Source organism: Myotis brandtii, unplaced genomic scaffold (assembly GCF_000412655.1).
Source record: "Myotis brandtii unplaced genomic scaffold, ASM41265v1 scaffold528, whole genome shotgun sequence".
Taxonomy (NCBI): domain Eukaryota; kingdom Metazoa; phylum Chordata; class Mammalia; order Chiroptera; family Vespertilionidae; genus Myotis; species Myotis brandtii.
This window is the reverse complement of record NW_005369930.1, coordinates 627297-642992: the sequence shown is the minus strand read 5'-3', so window position 1 is coordinate 642992 and position 15696 is coordinate 627297. Positions and strand designations below refer to the sequence as shown.

The 15696-nt window shown below is 41.1% G+C and overlaps 1 protein-coding gene across 1 annotated transcript; it reads right to left on the bottom strand.

Annotated features, from left to right (window-relative positions):
* Positions 1 to 769: 769 nt before the first annotated feature.
* UPF3A (UPF3 regulator of nonsense transcripts homolog A (yeast)) lies at positions 770 to 14882 on the bottom strand (the record flags this gene model as incomplete). The annotated part of the gene is made up of 9 exons (XM_005877691.2): positions 770 to 1966; positions 4582 to 4879; positions 6681 to 6841; positions 9217 to 9375; positions 9461 to 9516; positions 10222 to 10332; positions 10455 to 10553; positions 12502 to 12608; positions 14749 to 14882. Coding segments are annotated over 9 exons (1278 nt in total), but the record flags the coding sequence as incomplete, so codon positions are not given.
* Between the last annotated feature and the right edge of the window lie 814 nt (positions 14883 to 15696).

Genomic DNA, 15696 nt, shown 5'->3' with positions numbered 1-15696 from the left:
GTGTTTATGTATTCTTGTGCTTTAATATTTCTGTTTTAATTCTGAATACGGTAAACATCAATAGATGTAATCTAGTTGATAAACAAAAGTTCTGGGGCTGCCAATAATTTTGAAAAATGTAAATAGCTCCTAAGACCCAAATGTATGAGAACTATTGTTTTAAACCACAAATTTTGAAAATGAGCTCTAAAGATCTCCATGTCTTTGATCACGAAAATACAAACAAGCCAATAAGCCAACAGAACCAAGATGGGGGTCTTAGCAATAAGATTTACTATGTCCTGATCTCTCAGGTCTGGAAATCTCCAGATCAAAGAAGCCAACAGAACCAAGATGGGGGCCTTAGCAATAAGATTTACTATGTCCTGATCTCTCAGGTCTGGAAATCTCCAGATCAAAGCCAAAATGAGCAGCAAGGACCGCAGCTGCTCACTGTTCAGGAGATCCAGTCTAATGCATCCTCTAAGCAGGGGTCAGCAAACGATGGTCCACGGGTTAAATATGGCCTGCTACCTGTTTTTATAAATAAAGTTTTATTGGATTCATTTATGTATTGGCTGCTTTCTCACCACAACAGCAGTTTAGTAGGTGTGACAGAGACCATATAGCCTGCAAATTGTAAAATGTTACTATCTAGCCTTTTCAGCCAGGGTTGGCTCCTCTGATCACTTGGACCTGGCTGAATCCACAGCAAGCCCTTCTCTCCCCTCCCTCACCAAGTTCTTGGAGCTCACAGGTAAAGAACAAGAACATAGCAATGCCATAAAACTGTGTCCAACAACTGGATGTTTTTAATGATGAGTCATTCTTAGTTTTTTGACAAACATTTCCTATTTAATAAGGAATAAATATAACAACAAAATAGTCATATAGTTAAAGTACATTTTAAAAAGCAAAATTATATTGTGTAAAATTCTATGTAGGAAAAGTACAATAACTGGACTTCAAATCTATAGCTACTAAAATTTTTACTTAGGTTCAAAACACAGCACCAAAAATACCCAGACATTTTAAAACTTCACTAAAAGGAAAAAATATTATAGAATGCATACTTGCAGAAAGCTACATAAAATCACTTTAAAATTACCTCAGGCTGCAAAAAGAAAAAACCTAAATGCTGTACCTAAATTATCCATGTCCCAAAATAACGCCATTTGTTAGCAATTCTTAAACTATAATGGTTATAAACCACAAGTACATCCATCAACAGAATGTCAAACTATTTTGACCAAGTCAGTGGCCAGATTGTTAAAAGGGCCATAATGAAAGCTGTGGGTCTTCACAGTGTTAGGTTCCTATCCACGGGACTACAGTTCCTATCCACGGGACTACAGTACAACAGACTTCCTGGAATCTTAGGACAGAAGGCGCATACGTGGCTGAATTACCAGGATTATATTGGAATGAGAGCTGCTCACGTCCCAGAAACAAGGGCTCACAAGAAGCATAATGAGATATAAATCCCAACAGATTGTTTGCTTACAAATGTATAAAATACAAAGTGTAAGCTATTCCTACATGTTTAAAGTGCTTCAGAATTCATGCTGTTTTGGTCATACTCTTCTACTTTCCCAAAGAGATTGTTTTCTCTCTTGTGGCTAAATGATACACAGAAGTTCGTACTAGAAGTGGTAAAATCAAAGAAAACTCTGTTCAATTTTTTAAAAGATTGTTTCTATGCCACCAGTTTCTGGATTCTTTGTAAGGAGTAGATTCACCTTGCGGGTTATATTCCAGACCCTTGTATACATTTCTAATCCATGCAATTTGGAATACGAGCTCACCCTTGTCACAACTTGGCATGCCCGCTGACTCATTCTGCCTCTTTGCTCTTCTTGGAACCAGCCCCTGCTGAATCTTCTGCCTCGGCCCTCCTCCCATCTCGGCCCTCCTCGGAGAATCTTCCACCACATTCGCGTGCTCTCATGCGAGCTCCTGGCTGGTACAGTGGCAAGGCCGGCCGGTCCTGCTAGGATAAAAGGGTGGGTTACTCTTCCAAGGGCTGGCAATGCAGGGGGGAACAACATCACTATTTCTAGGGACTGAAGATCTTAAATATCTAAAGACTATCAGTCTTACAGCTAAAAATCAGCCTTTTTTCACAGCACTCTCTCAGAAACCAAGCATTTCAAGGCAATAAAAAGCCATGAAAATACAGTTACTATGTTACTGCTCAAACCTACAACACTCTGTGGAAACAGTACACCATGGCACTCTCCTGCCAGTTAGAGAGATGACAAGTCAACACACACATCTCAGTCCCACAGAGTCGCCAAGCAGCGGACCCGAGTCTGAAACAAAATGAGTCACGGCCCCTCAGAGGGCTCTTAGAGTGCTAAACGAAACAGTTATTAACATTCATGTGGATTATTTCTGAACTGTCCCCTTCACAGAAAATACCCATCATCTTATTAAACTCTTAGAGGTGGTGGAATAAACACAAAGACTGAATAAAGTACACAAAATGCACTTAAATAGCTTCCAGGCACGAGGACAGTGAAATGAGGGAAGGACAGTGTGATTCTGAAGGCTGGGACCTATACTCCCAGGGGGAACAACTGCTCCTCAGGAAAGCCAGCGCTCCAAGAGAGGGAGGCAGCAACCCCATCCCAGCTCAGCGCTCCTTCCCTGCCTGTGTGTATGACAGAGCACCAGCAGCCCTAGCCTTTCCACGCCACCTGGAGTGCAAGGACAGTGCAACTCGCTCGGGTGGGCATGTCCCACTGGTGTTTTACCCACTCCTAGGCTGTGTGTGGAGACCGCACAGTCACCACCTGGATTTATCATAATATTCTTAATATAAGCCTGGCCAATGAGAAGAGTTGGAAAGGGTTCAACAGGACCCCTGTGTAGGCCAAGATGCAGGCTTGACAACCCACCATCTCCCACGCCAACAAGCTGGCTCTGTTCTTCACCAGGGTAACGTGTACAGAGTTTGAAACTGACCCTAAAAGCACATCATAACCTGCCAGGTCTGGTATGAAAGGAGCTATTACCCACAAAGCACTTTATCACTACTACCACACTGCAAACTTAATTGACAGGAGTCATCGAAAGTTCCCACACCTACAGCTGTGCAAATACCCAAATCACTCCATTGCAAAACAAGTGCTCACAGGAACAACCCCCATCAATGAGACTCATGGCTGTACTTGGTGAGTCGGGACACTCGTAAGTCAAGGCCCCACTGTATTACCCACAAAGCATTTTATCACCACTACCACACTGCAAACTTAATTGACAGGAGTCATCGCAAGTTCCCACACCTACAGCTGTGCAAATACCCAAATCACTCCATTGCAAAACAAGTGCTCACAGGAACAACCCCCATCAATGAGACTCCCCATGGCTGTACTTGGTGTACACAAGGTCAAGGCAGCTACAGGAACCCTTTGTGATACAGACTTGACCAGTCAAGGGTGAAGCTAGAAGGTTCTGGCTTTTCTGAAGATCTCCCTTGACTTTACTGGAAATACTTAGAAAATCAACATCGCTGAAACTTGGATGGATCAGACAGGAATCATGCTGAGTGAAAAAGCCAATCTCAAAAGGTTACATACTCTCTGTTTCCGTTTATATAGTGCTCCTGAAATCACAAAGTCATAGAGACAGAGAACGGAGTGGCTGCCAAGGGTCAGGAACGGCAGGAGGTGGGTGTGACCCGCAGCCTCAGACCCATCTGCTCACCTGGAGGGCAGGCTTTGGGGGACTGACAGCATCATGGGGCCTGGCCCTGGAAGGGAGATGAACCCATTTATAGCGCTTCTCCCTGACAATGCGATCTGAATGCAAATTAACCTCAAATTTCTGAAAGAAAACCTGTTTGTTGGGCTAAGTGGGCAATCTCAATCTGATTGTGCAGGTCTAACTTCTGGGTGTTTATGAGCCATCTGAGGACCGTGGAGTCCCGGTGGAAGCAGCAGAGAGACCGGGGAGAGAACAGAAGAGTGAGGACAGCCCGGCCCCCAGAAAGGAGAGAGTGCGAAACAAGGTTGTTTTCTTCATTTGGGATAATCCCTCATTCATCTGTCTGCGCTAAAAGTATGAGCTGTACTTTTGCAGGCTTATGACTGCTCTTCCAAACAGAAATGCTTTTATTTCACCTAAAAAAGGAAAATCTACACAGGTGCCTGAGGTTTAGGATCTCTGACTCTGGATCCTGCGTTATCTTAGACCAGTGGTTCTCAACCTTGGCTGCACATTAGAACCACCTGGGAATCTTTTTAAAATCCTGATTTCTGGGCCTCATCTTCCGGAAATTCTGTTTCTTTGTTACTAATAGTGTGGCCCCACCCCATAACAAAGAAACAGAATTTCCGGAGGATGGGGCCTAGAAATCAGGATTTTAAAAAGATTCCCAGGTGGTTCTAATGTGCAGCCAAGGTTGAGAACCACTGGTCTAAGATAACGCAGGATCCAGAGTCAGAGATCCTAAACCTCAGGCACCTGTGTAGATTTTCCTTTTTTAGGTGAAATAAAAGCATTTCTGTTTGGAAGAGCAGTCATAAGCCTGCAAAAGTACAGCTCATACTTTTAGCGCAGACAGATGAATGAGGGATTATCCCAAATGAAGAAAACAACCTTGTTTCGCACTCTCTCCTTTCTGGGGGCCGGGCTGTCCTCACTCTTCTGTTCTCTCCCCGGTCTCTCTGCTGCTTCCACCGGGACTCCACGGTCCTGGCTCCCCGTCTTCCCTCTGTCTGGGGTGAATCCTTTGCCCGGTTTCATCTCTTCTTCATTTCTTCTTGAAAACTTGTCAAACTCATAGTGAGCTCTAAGCTTTCTGCTATCATCCAAGTGGTATCTTTGTGTTTCAAGTTCTTTTTCTCGAAATTTTCTCTCCATATCCTTTTGCTCTTTATCACTGTCATTTTGTGACCTGTGGTTTAATACAAATGATCAGTAACCTTTCATAAACTGCTTGTTGATGACCTGTCTTCCCTTCCAGACTCCAAGTTCCAGAAAAGGCAAGGAACATGTAAGTCTGCCCATCACTTAATGCCAAATTTGCATGCACACACCACAGGCATTCAATAAAAACTATAAAAACTATGAATCAATTGTATTAACACTATTTCCTGTTATACTTGAGTAACACATATGTATTAAGTGATATGCTAAGGCACCAATTACACGTATTTTTAAAATTCTCAGTAAACCTCCAAAATAAATATATTTCCCCCTCATTGCAGATAAAATAAATGAGACTACATGTGGTCAGGTGACTCCCAGTATCCCAAATGCACATCCATCATGAGGCAGAGCTGATAGTGACAGCTTAGTTGCTGCTTCAACCATAGCTAAAACTACCTGAAATTTAATAACATTTGTGTATATGTCAAACTATTAAATGAACAGTAAGTAAACAAGTGGCTGGTTAGCTCATTTGGATCTTAAAGTCTTTCCCTCCACCAACCACTGGCAAACGTCCTTACATACCACCTGTGAACCCCTCATGTACAGAAGCGGCAGGACTGTTGGGGACAAAAAGATCTATAAGCAAAGCGTGAACTGGTGCCAGAAACATGACAAAAGGCAGTGCTGTGTCCTAAGCCAGCGGTCGCCAACCTTTTGGACCTCACGGACCACCAGTGATCTGCAGACCACCGGTTGACAGCTTCTTAAGAAACTGCGTTATGTCTGTAACATAAACCATAATTCTAACAGATCAGATTTGATATCATGTATAAATTAATTTTATATACAAACCAATAAACTAGAACCCACCAAAAAGAGGGAGAGAAAACTTTACATAACTCTATATGCAAGGAAGGCAGTCATAAATCGTTCAGATTACTGTGCTCCTGGGCAAATAGCAGCTTAATCCCATGACCTTGCCCATTGCACCTGAATCCACTTCCAGCCACTCCTGTGAGCGGAACAGCCCTTGCCTCCAGGAGGCTCTGCAGGTGTCCAAATGCAAGGCATGGGCAGGAACCCTGGGTCAGGGGGACAAGAAGCCCAGCTGCATGTGGCCCTACTGACTGGGACATGACCAAACCCAGGGTCAGGGGCAGGACGAAGGGCCTACCTCTGGACAAGCGAATGGCTGGTCTTTCTCTGGACCCTGCACAGACTGCTATGTCTGTCTTGTTCCCAGAGAAGCCCAGGTCCTTTTGTGAGCTCATGTCACGAGCAGGTAAAGACCTATGGGTCACAACACCAGCATCTACAGCTGTGTGTCAAAGTCCATGGGGCCAGAGGGACGACAACTCCCACAAAGGAACTACAGCACTTAGAATTCTATCTTTTTAGGACAGGAAGACTTTCAGCACCTGAAAGACCAAGTTCTCAAATTCATAATTCCATAGAGAATTGAAGGTCTGGAAGACCAAATGGGCATGATATCTCAGAAGACACAGGAAAATTACAAACTGATAAAAATCACAAGGAAAGGAGACGGGGAAGAAGATCCAGAAGACCTAAAGTGCAACAACAGAAACCCAGAGGAAATACAGAAGATATTTCTCTGGTTCAAAGATAGATTTGAGGCTACAGACTAAACGGATTTACCAAGTTCCTAGCATGACCAAAAAGAAACAAGAATGTGGACAAGCACTCAAGAATTCCAAGAATACTATGAAATCTGAGCACTCGTACTGACAAAGGATATATGGCCGTGATGGATGACCATCCCGTGATGCTGAACGTGGCCAAAGAAACAGAAGCGCGGGGCTCACTTTTCCCTGCGCTCCTCCAGCGGGCTCTCCCGGGGCTTGGCCTTCCCCACGGCGCAGCCAGGACTGGCTTCCCACTGTCCCTCTCCACTTTCAATGTCCTCTCCAGGTTCTTTTGGTTTCTCAGTGGCTGCTTCCTCTCCCTTTTCTGGTTTCTTAAGAAGCTGAGAAATTATAATGTTAGTAAAATGTCACTTTAAGAGTATATTAATAAATAATTTAAACTATATACCAATATTGAGCCCAAATGTCTGAATACAAAGATAAAGGTCCAATGAACAGGTTTTGGGTTAAACACCTAGGGCAACATTCAGTCAATAAAACTTTGTGGTTGTTAAAAATGATGTAGGATAGTTAATGTGGTGCCTCAATGCTGGTACAGTGGGGCCTTGACTTACGAGTTTAATTCGTTCTGAGACTGAGCTCGTTAAGGAGCTCGTTAACTCAAATTACTCTATCAACTCAATGCAAAAAATTGGCCGAGAGACAGCTGGTATCTCAAAAAACTCGTTAGTCGGGACACTCGTAAGTCAAGGCCCCACTGTATTAACGAATAAAGGAATGTCACAAAAGAATGATCTGATTTCTATTTCTATGTTGATACACATGAGTAGGAAAATGTCCAGAAAGCTTGCAACACTGTGTTCATAGTGATTATTTTTAGGTGACAGAACTGAAATGAATTTCTTTCCTTTCACCTACAGGTTCTAGTTTTTTAAAAATAAACAAGTATTGCCCTTGCTGGTGTGGCTCAGTTGGTTGAACATTGTCCTGTGCACTGAGAAGTCACCGGTTAGACTCCCAATCAGGGCAAATGTCTGGGTTGCACACTCAATCCCCATTAGGGGGCATGCGGGAGGCAGCTGATCGATGGTTCTCTCTCACAGATGTTTCTCTCCCTATCCCCTGTTCTCCCTCTCTAAAATCAATACAAAATCTTTTGTAATAAGAAAAAAAACATTTTTTAAAAGGCTGCTCTATATTAATGGCTTTTAGAACAGTTTTAGAGTTTTCAAAACTTATTATTCCCTTTCTTCAAACAGACCTAGAAGGTTGCTATGATGTGTTTAATTTAGTATGCCTTTTATGTGCACCTCCCATCCAGTTAGTTCCCCAGCTCTTTGAAATAAAAGTCAGTTTGTAGAACATAAACGAAAGATCTACTTCTGAAAATTTTGTTCTATTTTTAGGCTATTAATACTAATTCTTTTGGCATTTCTTCACAGACTTTGTTTTTCAGAGTTTTGTTTTTTTAATTTAAATTCTCCAAATCATTCATAAGTCAGAGATGCCCAAATTGAGCAAAGATGCTTGTTAAAGGCTTATTGGGTCAGAGGTGTACTATTAGGTTAGAACACCAGACACTCCTCAGAACAGAAGCTGTGGGCTACTCACGTCATTGGGTCCAACCTGCCACCAAGATTTTGTTCTACCAGATTTGGACTATATAACTTTCTCTTGCTGTGTTTAAGTCTTTCATTTTTTTCTTTATGAAGGATCCTATATTTACTTTACTGACTTAAATTTGTTTTCGTATCTTTGGTTTATTCTGGATTTTAATCCCATCCTCCAAACGGAGTAAGTACATGCTGTACTCCCAATACTTGAAGTCTTGCTTAAAACTATACATAGTTGAGCCCTAGCAGGTTTGGCTCACTGGATAGAGCGTTGGCCTGGGGACTGAAGTGTCCCGGGTTCGATTCCGGTCAAGGGCATGTACCTTGGTTGCAAGCACGTCCCCAGTGGGGGGTGTGCAGGAGGCAGCTGATCGATGCTTCTCTCTCATCGATGTTTCTAACTCTCTATCCCTCTACCTTCCTCTCTGTAAAAAAATCAGTAAAATATATTTTAAAAATAACTATAAAACTATACATAGTTGAAATTACAGGCTACAAGTTTCAGTGATTCTTCCGGAAAACTCTCAGATGTTGACAAAAGTGTTTCTGAGAATGTGAAGCATTAGGCACTGAGGGAGCTACAACTCTTTGTTCAGAAAGTAAAATGAAAAGGTTAGTGTTCGCACACCTATGACCATTAAACCACCCTCTTAAATGAATGCCTCAGGCAAAGGAAAAATTGGGCAAGAGATGCAGAAACCATTTCTGTGAGAAACCCAGTTCTACGAGTCAGCCTTCATAAGGCAGGGCTAGTATACATTGAGCCAATGGTTTTCAAATGTGTGTTTTTTAGTCAGGAAATATTTTCATTAAAATAAAATGTAAGCAGGAGCCCAATCTATGGTACTTAAATGCAGGGCTCCTCTGAGTGGAGTGCTCTGTTCACACTCAGGAGGCTGGTCCTCCTCCACCCTCCCACCCACTCAGTCCTTCCAAACACAGCATGCCCAAGGAACCCCAAGGGCTCAGGGAACACAGTTTGAGAACTACTATTAAAGAATGGAGAAAAGGAACTATAGTAAAAAAAAGACTAGACAAATTAAAAATGTTCCTTTATTTCCAGTGAGCTAAAATACTTAAAAGGCACAATTAGGACAGCAGAACTATTTTTGGAAAAAAGATATGAAAGGTCTCCAAATTACCTTAATCCTTACTTCTTTCTCAGCAGCTTTCTTTTGCTTATCTGTTTCTTTTCTCTTACATTTTTCTTCTTCTCTTTTCTTTCTTTTTTCTTCTTCACGTATGCGTTTCTTTTCCAACTCCCTTCGCCGTCGCTCTTCTCGCTTCTCTTCTCGAATCCTCTAAAGAGGTGGAAAAGTCTGTGCATAAATTGTCTGCGTGGATGTGGTAGAAACATAAAGCATATGCACAAAAGGCCAGACATACCTGCTTTTCTAATTTTCTGTTTTTAATGTATTCCAAAAGAGGTGTGGTTCTTCTAGCTAAAACAAAAAAATTGTAATAAAGTATTTAACTAAAAAAATAAGATCTCTTTCCTTTGTTTTAAATACTTGTTTTCAATGTAATCTTTAAAATCTTTAAAAAATAAGGAAACTTAATTAGAAAAAGGTGTCTCATGTCTACTCTTGAGTTTCTGGAAACTGCTACTAGGAGATAACCACTTATTTCTAAGACACACCACTTGCAGGTGTAGGGCTGAAGGCCTGATTCAAACTGGATTCTGGATTCTGAACGGGTTTATCCACTTGTTTGCTTGGCTTGCTCAGGAGGCCTGATATGTTTTTGAACAACAGCAAGATGATCTCATATTTAAGCCACGCATTTCATTTCAGTGGTTGGTCTTTGAAAAGATACTGACTCCAACCTTGAGATATAACGCTCCTTCCCGAATACAGCCAGGCACAGAGCACTCAAATGTCTTTTCTACTGTTCAAACGTTACAACTCTGAAACAAGATGAGTATAATGTAACTGAAAGCTCAAGCTATCCCATCCACAGATACTCGGAATATTTTCCCAAGCTGCTGTCTTGCAATGCTTTTGTCAAAAGTAGGAAATATTCTACATTTCTGCCAAACCTGTCAAAGGTGTCAATTTTTTATGAAAGTCATAAAAAAGAAGAAATGTGTATATACTCTATAAATACATATCTTAATACAGTAAAGAGGTGAAATGAGCAAAACAGACCAATAAGTTCTCTTGTCTTTGCCTCTATGTCTCCCAGAAGAGTTTCGGGATTGGCACTAGTTTTTTCTTCCTCCACACAGTAAGTTTCTAAAAACTTCTTATATTCTGGATCTGTACATTTAAAGAGAAAAGATAAATAAATACACTCCTCCCCATATAAAGGAGATAAACTGCATTTGATAATTGTATTTAATTTTGTAGGTTCATAATCCAGCCTTTGAGAAAGGACTCACCATCATCAATGCTTCCGGTTTTGGCATCTTTTTTCTTCAGCTTCTTTTTGGCTATCTTCTGGAATGGAGCGAACTCTACCACTGCAGGGTATTCTAGCCCTTTAACAACAACAACAACAAAAATTCCAAAAATCATTCTGAAATTCTACTATATTCATTTTGTAGAATGATCTAGCTTTCTTAAGGATTGAACATAACAATGAAAATGTTAGTGGTTAAACTATAGTTTAATTATACTTTTAAGCAAGTGCAACCTTAGCATGTCAGACTCCACATTTAAGTAAAGGAGAACAACTGTTTATTAAATAAAACGATTCCTCACATTGTAGTGGTCATTACATGACTGAATACATTTAAAATTCATCACACTATATACTTTAAAATGACGAATTCTGCCATATGTTACTTATACCTCACTAAGCCTACCTCTCCTCACTAAAGAGTGTAATATCTTTAAATCAGTTTCTTAGTCACATTTAAATCGTTTTAATTTTAAAAGGCTAATTCAATTATTAACCTGCCATATGAATTCAAGAAAATTATTTTGCTTTTGAATAGACACGTGGCTAAAAGAGGGGCCTTCAAAGTGTATACATAATATTCAAGTAAGATTTGCTTCAAATAAAAAAGTTCAGATTGAAAGTCACTACAAATTCATTCTGTTGTGATATGGGCAGAGGGGCATGCACATAGAAATGATCACTGGGAGAACCTGCTATGTGCTTCATAAAAATAGCACATTCTGCCTCCATACTGAACCCACTGAGTAATCACTCTGGACTTGTCAGGAATGACCAGGTGACTATGATACTGTAATTCTCTCATTTGTCTCGAAGACACACACTACAACATTAGTGAACCACGAAAAAATTATGCTAACTGTAACAAACCAGTCAGAAAAAGACAAATACTGTATGATTTCACTTCTATGAGGTATCTAGAGTATCTAAATTCATAGAAACAGAAATTAGAAGGGTTGTTGTCAGGGCTGGGGGTGGGGGGAGAAATGGGGAAAGTTGATATTTAATGAGTACAGAGTTTTAGCTTTGTAAGCTAAAAAGAGTTCTGGAGATTGGTTGCACAACAATATGAATATACTTAACACTACTGACCTACACACTTAAAAAAATAAGATGGTAAATTTATGTTATGTGTATTTTACCACAATTTTTAAAAAAGAAAGATAAAAGGCACTTGAATGAATTACCAAATAAATGAGCATTCAACAGAAATGTCAAACAGTTCAAGCACTAAACTTGCTTTTACTCACAGCAAAAATGTCTGGGTTTCAATCTAGTCACTCTTTAACCACCGCCCCCCCTCTGGCCCCCCACATGGAAGGGAAGAAAACTCTTGTCAGTAGTTGGGGGTGGGGTGAAATGGAAAGAGATTGGTTGGTGATGGGTGTATAGAAAACAACATGCTCTTAAAAGTGTACACACATGATAGCAGTGAACACAATGGCTGACAGTCTGACAGGAAAGGAGGAAATAGAAAAAAATGTCATAAGTAGAATCTAAAAAGTACAGAGAATTGGAACCATTTAACGTAGAGGTAAATTACATTGTCTCAGCAGACAGCCCTGTTAAACAGGGTCAAAAACTGATGCTCACTATTACAATCCTTTCCCTCATGGCTTCATCCAGAAATGGCATAATTATGAAGAATATTCTGTTTAGGAAGATGCTGATATAAATAAATAATATAGTTTAGAAAATTTTATCAAACATGGGTAAAATAATTTAGTTTGGAGACATAAAAAGCAAAGTTCACTTATCCAGAAAGCGCATTTATTTGGAAAAACTTCGATCTCCAATGATAATACATAAATAGGTTATCACTATTACACAACTGTTAGAATCCTTTCCATTTATATATCATTTTAATTTTTAACAAGCATACAATCACAATAACATGATGCATATTTCTGCTTTACTTTAGATTAGTATCTGATAGCTTTTTTATTAACACTCACAAATATTCCAGCATAATGTAATTAATGTACTTAAAGATTGTAACAAAGGGTTTAAAAAGCCAATGACCCAACCTTTGTTGTCAATGAAGATATAGCCATCAAACCGATCTCTGAAAAGAAGAATGTCATCAGGATTTCTAAAATTAATGTATGCTCTTGAGTAGAGATGAGGATAAAGACTGAAATGAGAAATAACAGTGAAAATGGTTAGTAAAAAAAATAGGACTTCTTTAATTTTGCCTTTGTTTTCCTTGTCTGAATACAACAAAACTACTTCAGATAAAACTTCTTTGTCAAAAGATTCATCTCTCGCCCTAGCCGGTTTGGCTCAGTGGATAGAGCGTTGGCCTGCAGACTCAAGGGTCCCAGGTTCGATTCCGGTCAAGGGCATGTACCTTGGTTGCGGGCACATCTCCAGTAGGAGGTGTGCAGGAGGCAGCTGATTGATGTTTCTCTCTCATCAATGTTTCTAACTCTCTGTCCCTCTCCCTTCCTCTCTGTAAAAAATCAATAAAATATATTTTTTAAAAAAAAAGATTCATCTCTCAGTAAATGACAACAATCTGGATATTCTTTAGCAAAAAACAACAACACACAAACAAACAAAACATTAACTGATATCTTTTTAATGACTTGGGAAAGACTCTAGGTTAGTTTCTCTGCTGCATGGAGCCAGGGCTAAAATACTGGTTCTCAGGGGTTGAGAAGCAAAGTCACGCCTCATCCTGCATCGTGGCTGCAATACAATCTATGTAGCTATAATTCCTTCACAGAATAAAATGTTATATTGTGAAAAAGATGGTTTACTGATTTAGAGATCATTTTTAGGTGTTAGAGTATTTACTGTAGCACAGTGAACAGGGGCTACAGAACTAAGCCTTTCTCTGCTATCTCACAACCACCAATTTCCTTCAGGGCAGATACTCTAACCTGATGTCACAGATGAGTACACTGAGGCCCAGAGAAATGAGGTACTTTCAGAGGGAGCCATTAGTTAAACGGTGGGCCTGGGATTCCAATCTGAGCCGGTCGGGGTCTAGTGTCAGCCCTCCTTTAACTGTACGTTTTCCTAAATTTTAGTCATTTGAATATCATCTTTATGTTTTTTTAAACCATGTATATATTTACCTATTAGAGGTTATTTTTTGTTGAATAGACTGACATTATTTATTTTAATGTATTTATTCAAAAGGAAAGTTTTATGGCTACCATAAATAAGAACTCATGATATTGAAGATAAAAAAGATAACAAAGATAATAATAAAAACATAGTGAAAATCACTAAATCACAGCTGAACTGTCACCTGTTGAAGGTCTAACCTGAGCTCAGCACTCTCTTTGTTAACAAAAGCGAGATTTGAAAATAAAAAGTGTTGTCAGAGTCATCCATCTCCCAAGTTGTAAAAGGGAATTGAAAAAGATATAAACTGAGAGGAGTGGAGTTTGGGTGCTAATGAAGGAAGGGAGCAGAGTGGGACTTCTGGGGTCTGGGACTTCTGTTTCTTTATCTGGTGTTAGTTACATGGGCATGTTCTCTTGTGAAAATTCATCAGGTTATACATCTGTATATTCAATTTACTTTGTTATATCTTAATACATTTTACTTTAAAAAACTACATGAAATATGGTTTGTTGATATTCAAAAACAAAAATTAAGTAATATGTTGTTACTTGGTCTGGTTTTGTTTATTTCTTAGACTGGTGGTGCCAGTAGAGGCATATTTCAAATCTATTTTAGAGGCCTTTAATGTTCTGCCTACTTAAAATAACTTGCAGAAATAAAGGACTGCTCTGATTTCTGGGAACATGTGGGAAATGGAGATGTCTTCTATTATCTACAACTAGAGGCCCAGTGCATGAATTTGTGCACGAAGGGTTTGGGGGGGGGGGGTCCCTCAGCCCTGGCCTGCGCCCTCTTGCAATCCAGGACCCTTTTGGGGATGTCCGGATGCCAGTTTAGGCCCGATCCCCGCCTGGCCTGTGGGATTGGCCTAAACCGGCAGTCGGACATCCCCCGAGGGATGTAGCAGTGTGCCACTGCTCGGTAGCACTGGTGGAGTCAGGAGAGGCTCCTGCCACTGCAGCAGCTGCGATGGCCAGCCATGAGCCCCGCTTCTGGCTGAGTGGCACTCCCCTTGTGGGAGCGCACTGACCACCAGGAGGCAGCTCCTGCATTGAGTGTCTGCCCCCTGGTGGTCAGTGTGCGTCATAGCGGCTGGTCGACCAGTTGTTCAGTCATTAGACTTTTATATATATAGATAATTTGCCAGAAAGAGACAATGCCTCTAAGATTCTTGATGTTGGTAAACAGCTTCTCACCTGAGGTCCCCAGTAAAGAATTCAAAGTAATCATGTGCAGGCAGTGGGTGTAGTTGCTCTTCCAGCTGCTCCTTGGTGAGGCTGGGTGGAAGGCGCCGGATGACTACCTGGGGAAAGGAAGCTGGTTGGGTTTTGTTTCACTCTTACTGTATTAAGCTTTAATTATTTCAATGCTTGGCGACCTGTATTCATGCTCAGAGGAAAATCTAATTCAGGAGTCTAGCAAAAACACATATTTTAGGAAAGGTTAAGAAAAACATACATGAGAACTTGGCTGTCATAGGGTAATGAAGTGAATAATTGAAAAAGGATCCCTGAGGTCAGAAAAGGCTGTGCATAACAGTTCTTTTTCATATAATCATTTCATTACCACTGGACAACCCATTGGTATGTCTGTGCCCGAGATGAAAAATAATAGCTTCTCCTATACCCTCTCTGCAGGGTTAAGCCACACTAGAAGGTAAGACCCATGCAGGGAATGTATCCATGCTGGAATGTTTGTTAGCAGCGGTAACAAATCAACGGTGCATCTGTTCTTACTGCCAAGAGGAATGCCACTTGCATTGGACACCTTTCGCCTCCAGTCCAGAGCGTCCACACTGCGGGTCCTCTCCCACCGCCCACCAGGCTTTCCAGCCTCTCTTCCCAGCTTCCCAGGGCCTGACAGGACCTTCCCCGAGCCGCACCCCTCCTTTCGTGCCCCTTCTGGCCCAGGTCCTCGACAGTGTGGAGCTGCTGAGCCCAGCGTCTCAGCCCCAATGGGACACGTCCACCTCCAGAGACTGAAAATACGTTTCTTTCTCCCCAAACCAGAAAAGTGCTCCGAAAACTCTGGCTGTAGGAGGGGCTCAGGACGCGCTGCCCGGCCGCTGTCCGCGGTGCTGATACTCTAGCAGCTTCGCCCCCGACCCTGTGCCCCCGCCCAGTTCCTCTGCCCCACCCACCCTC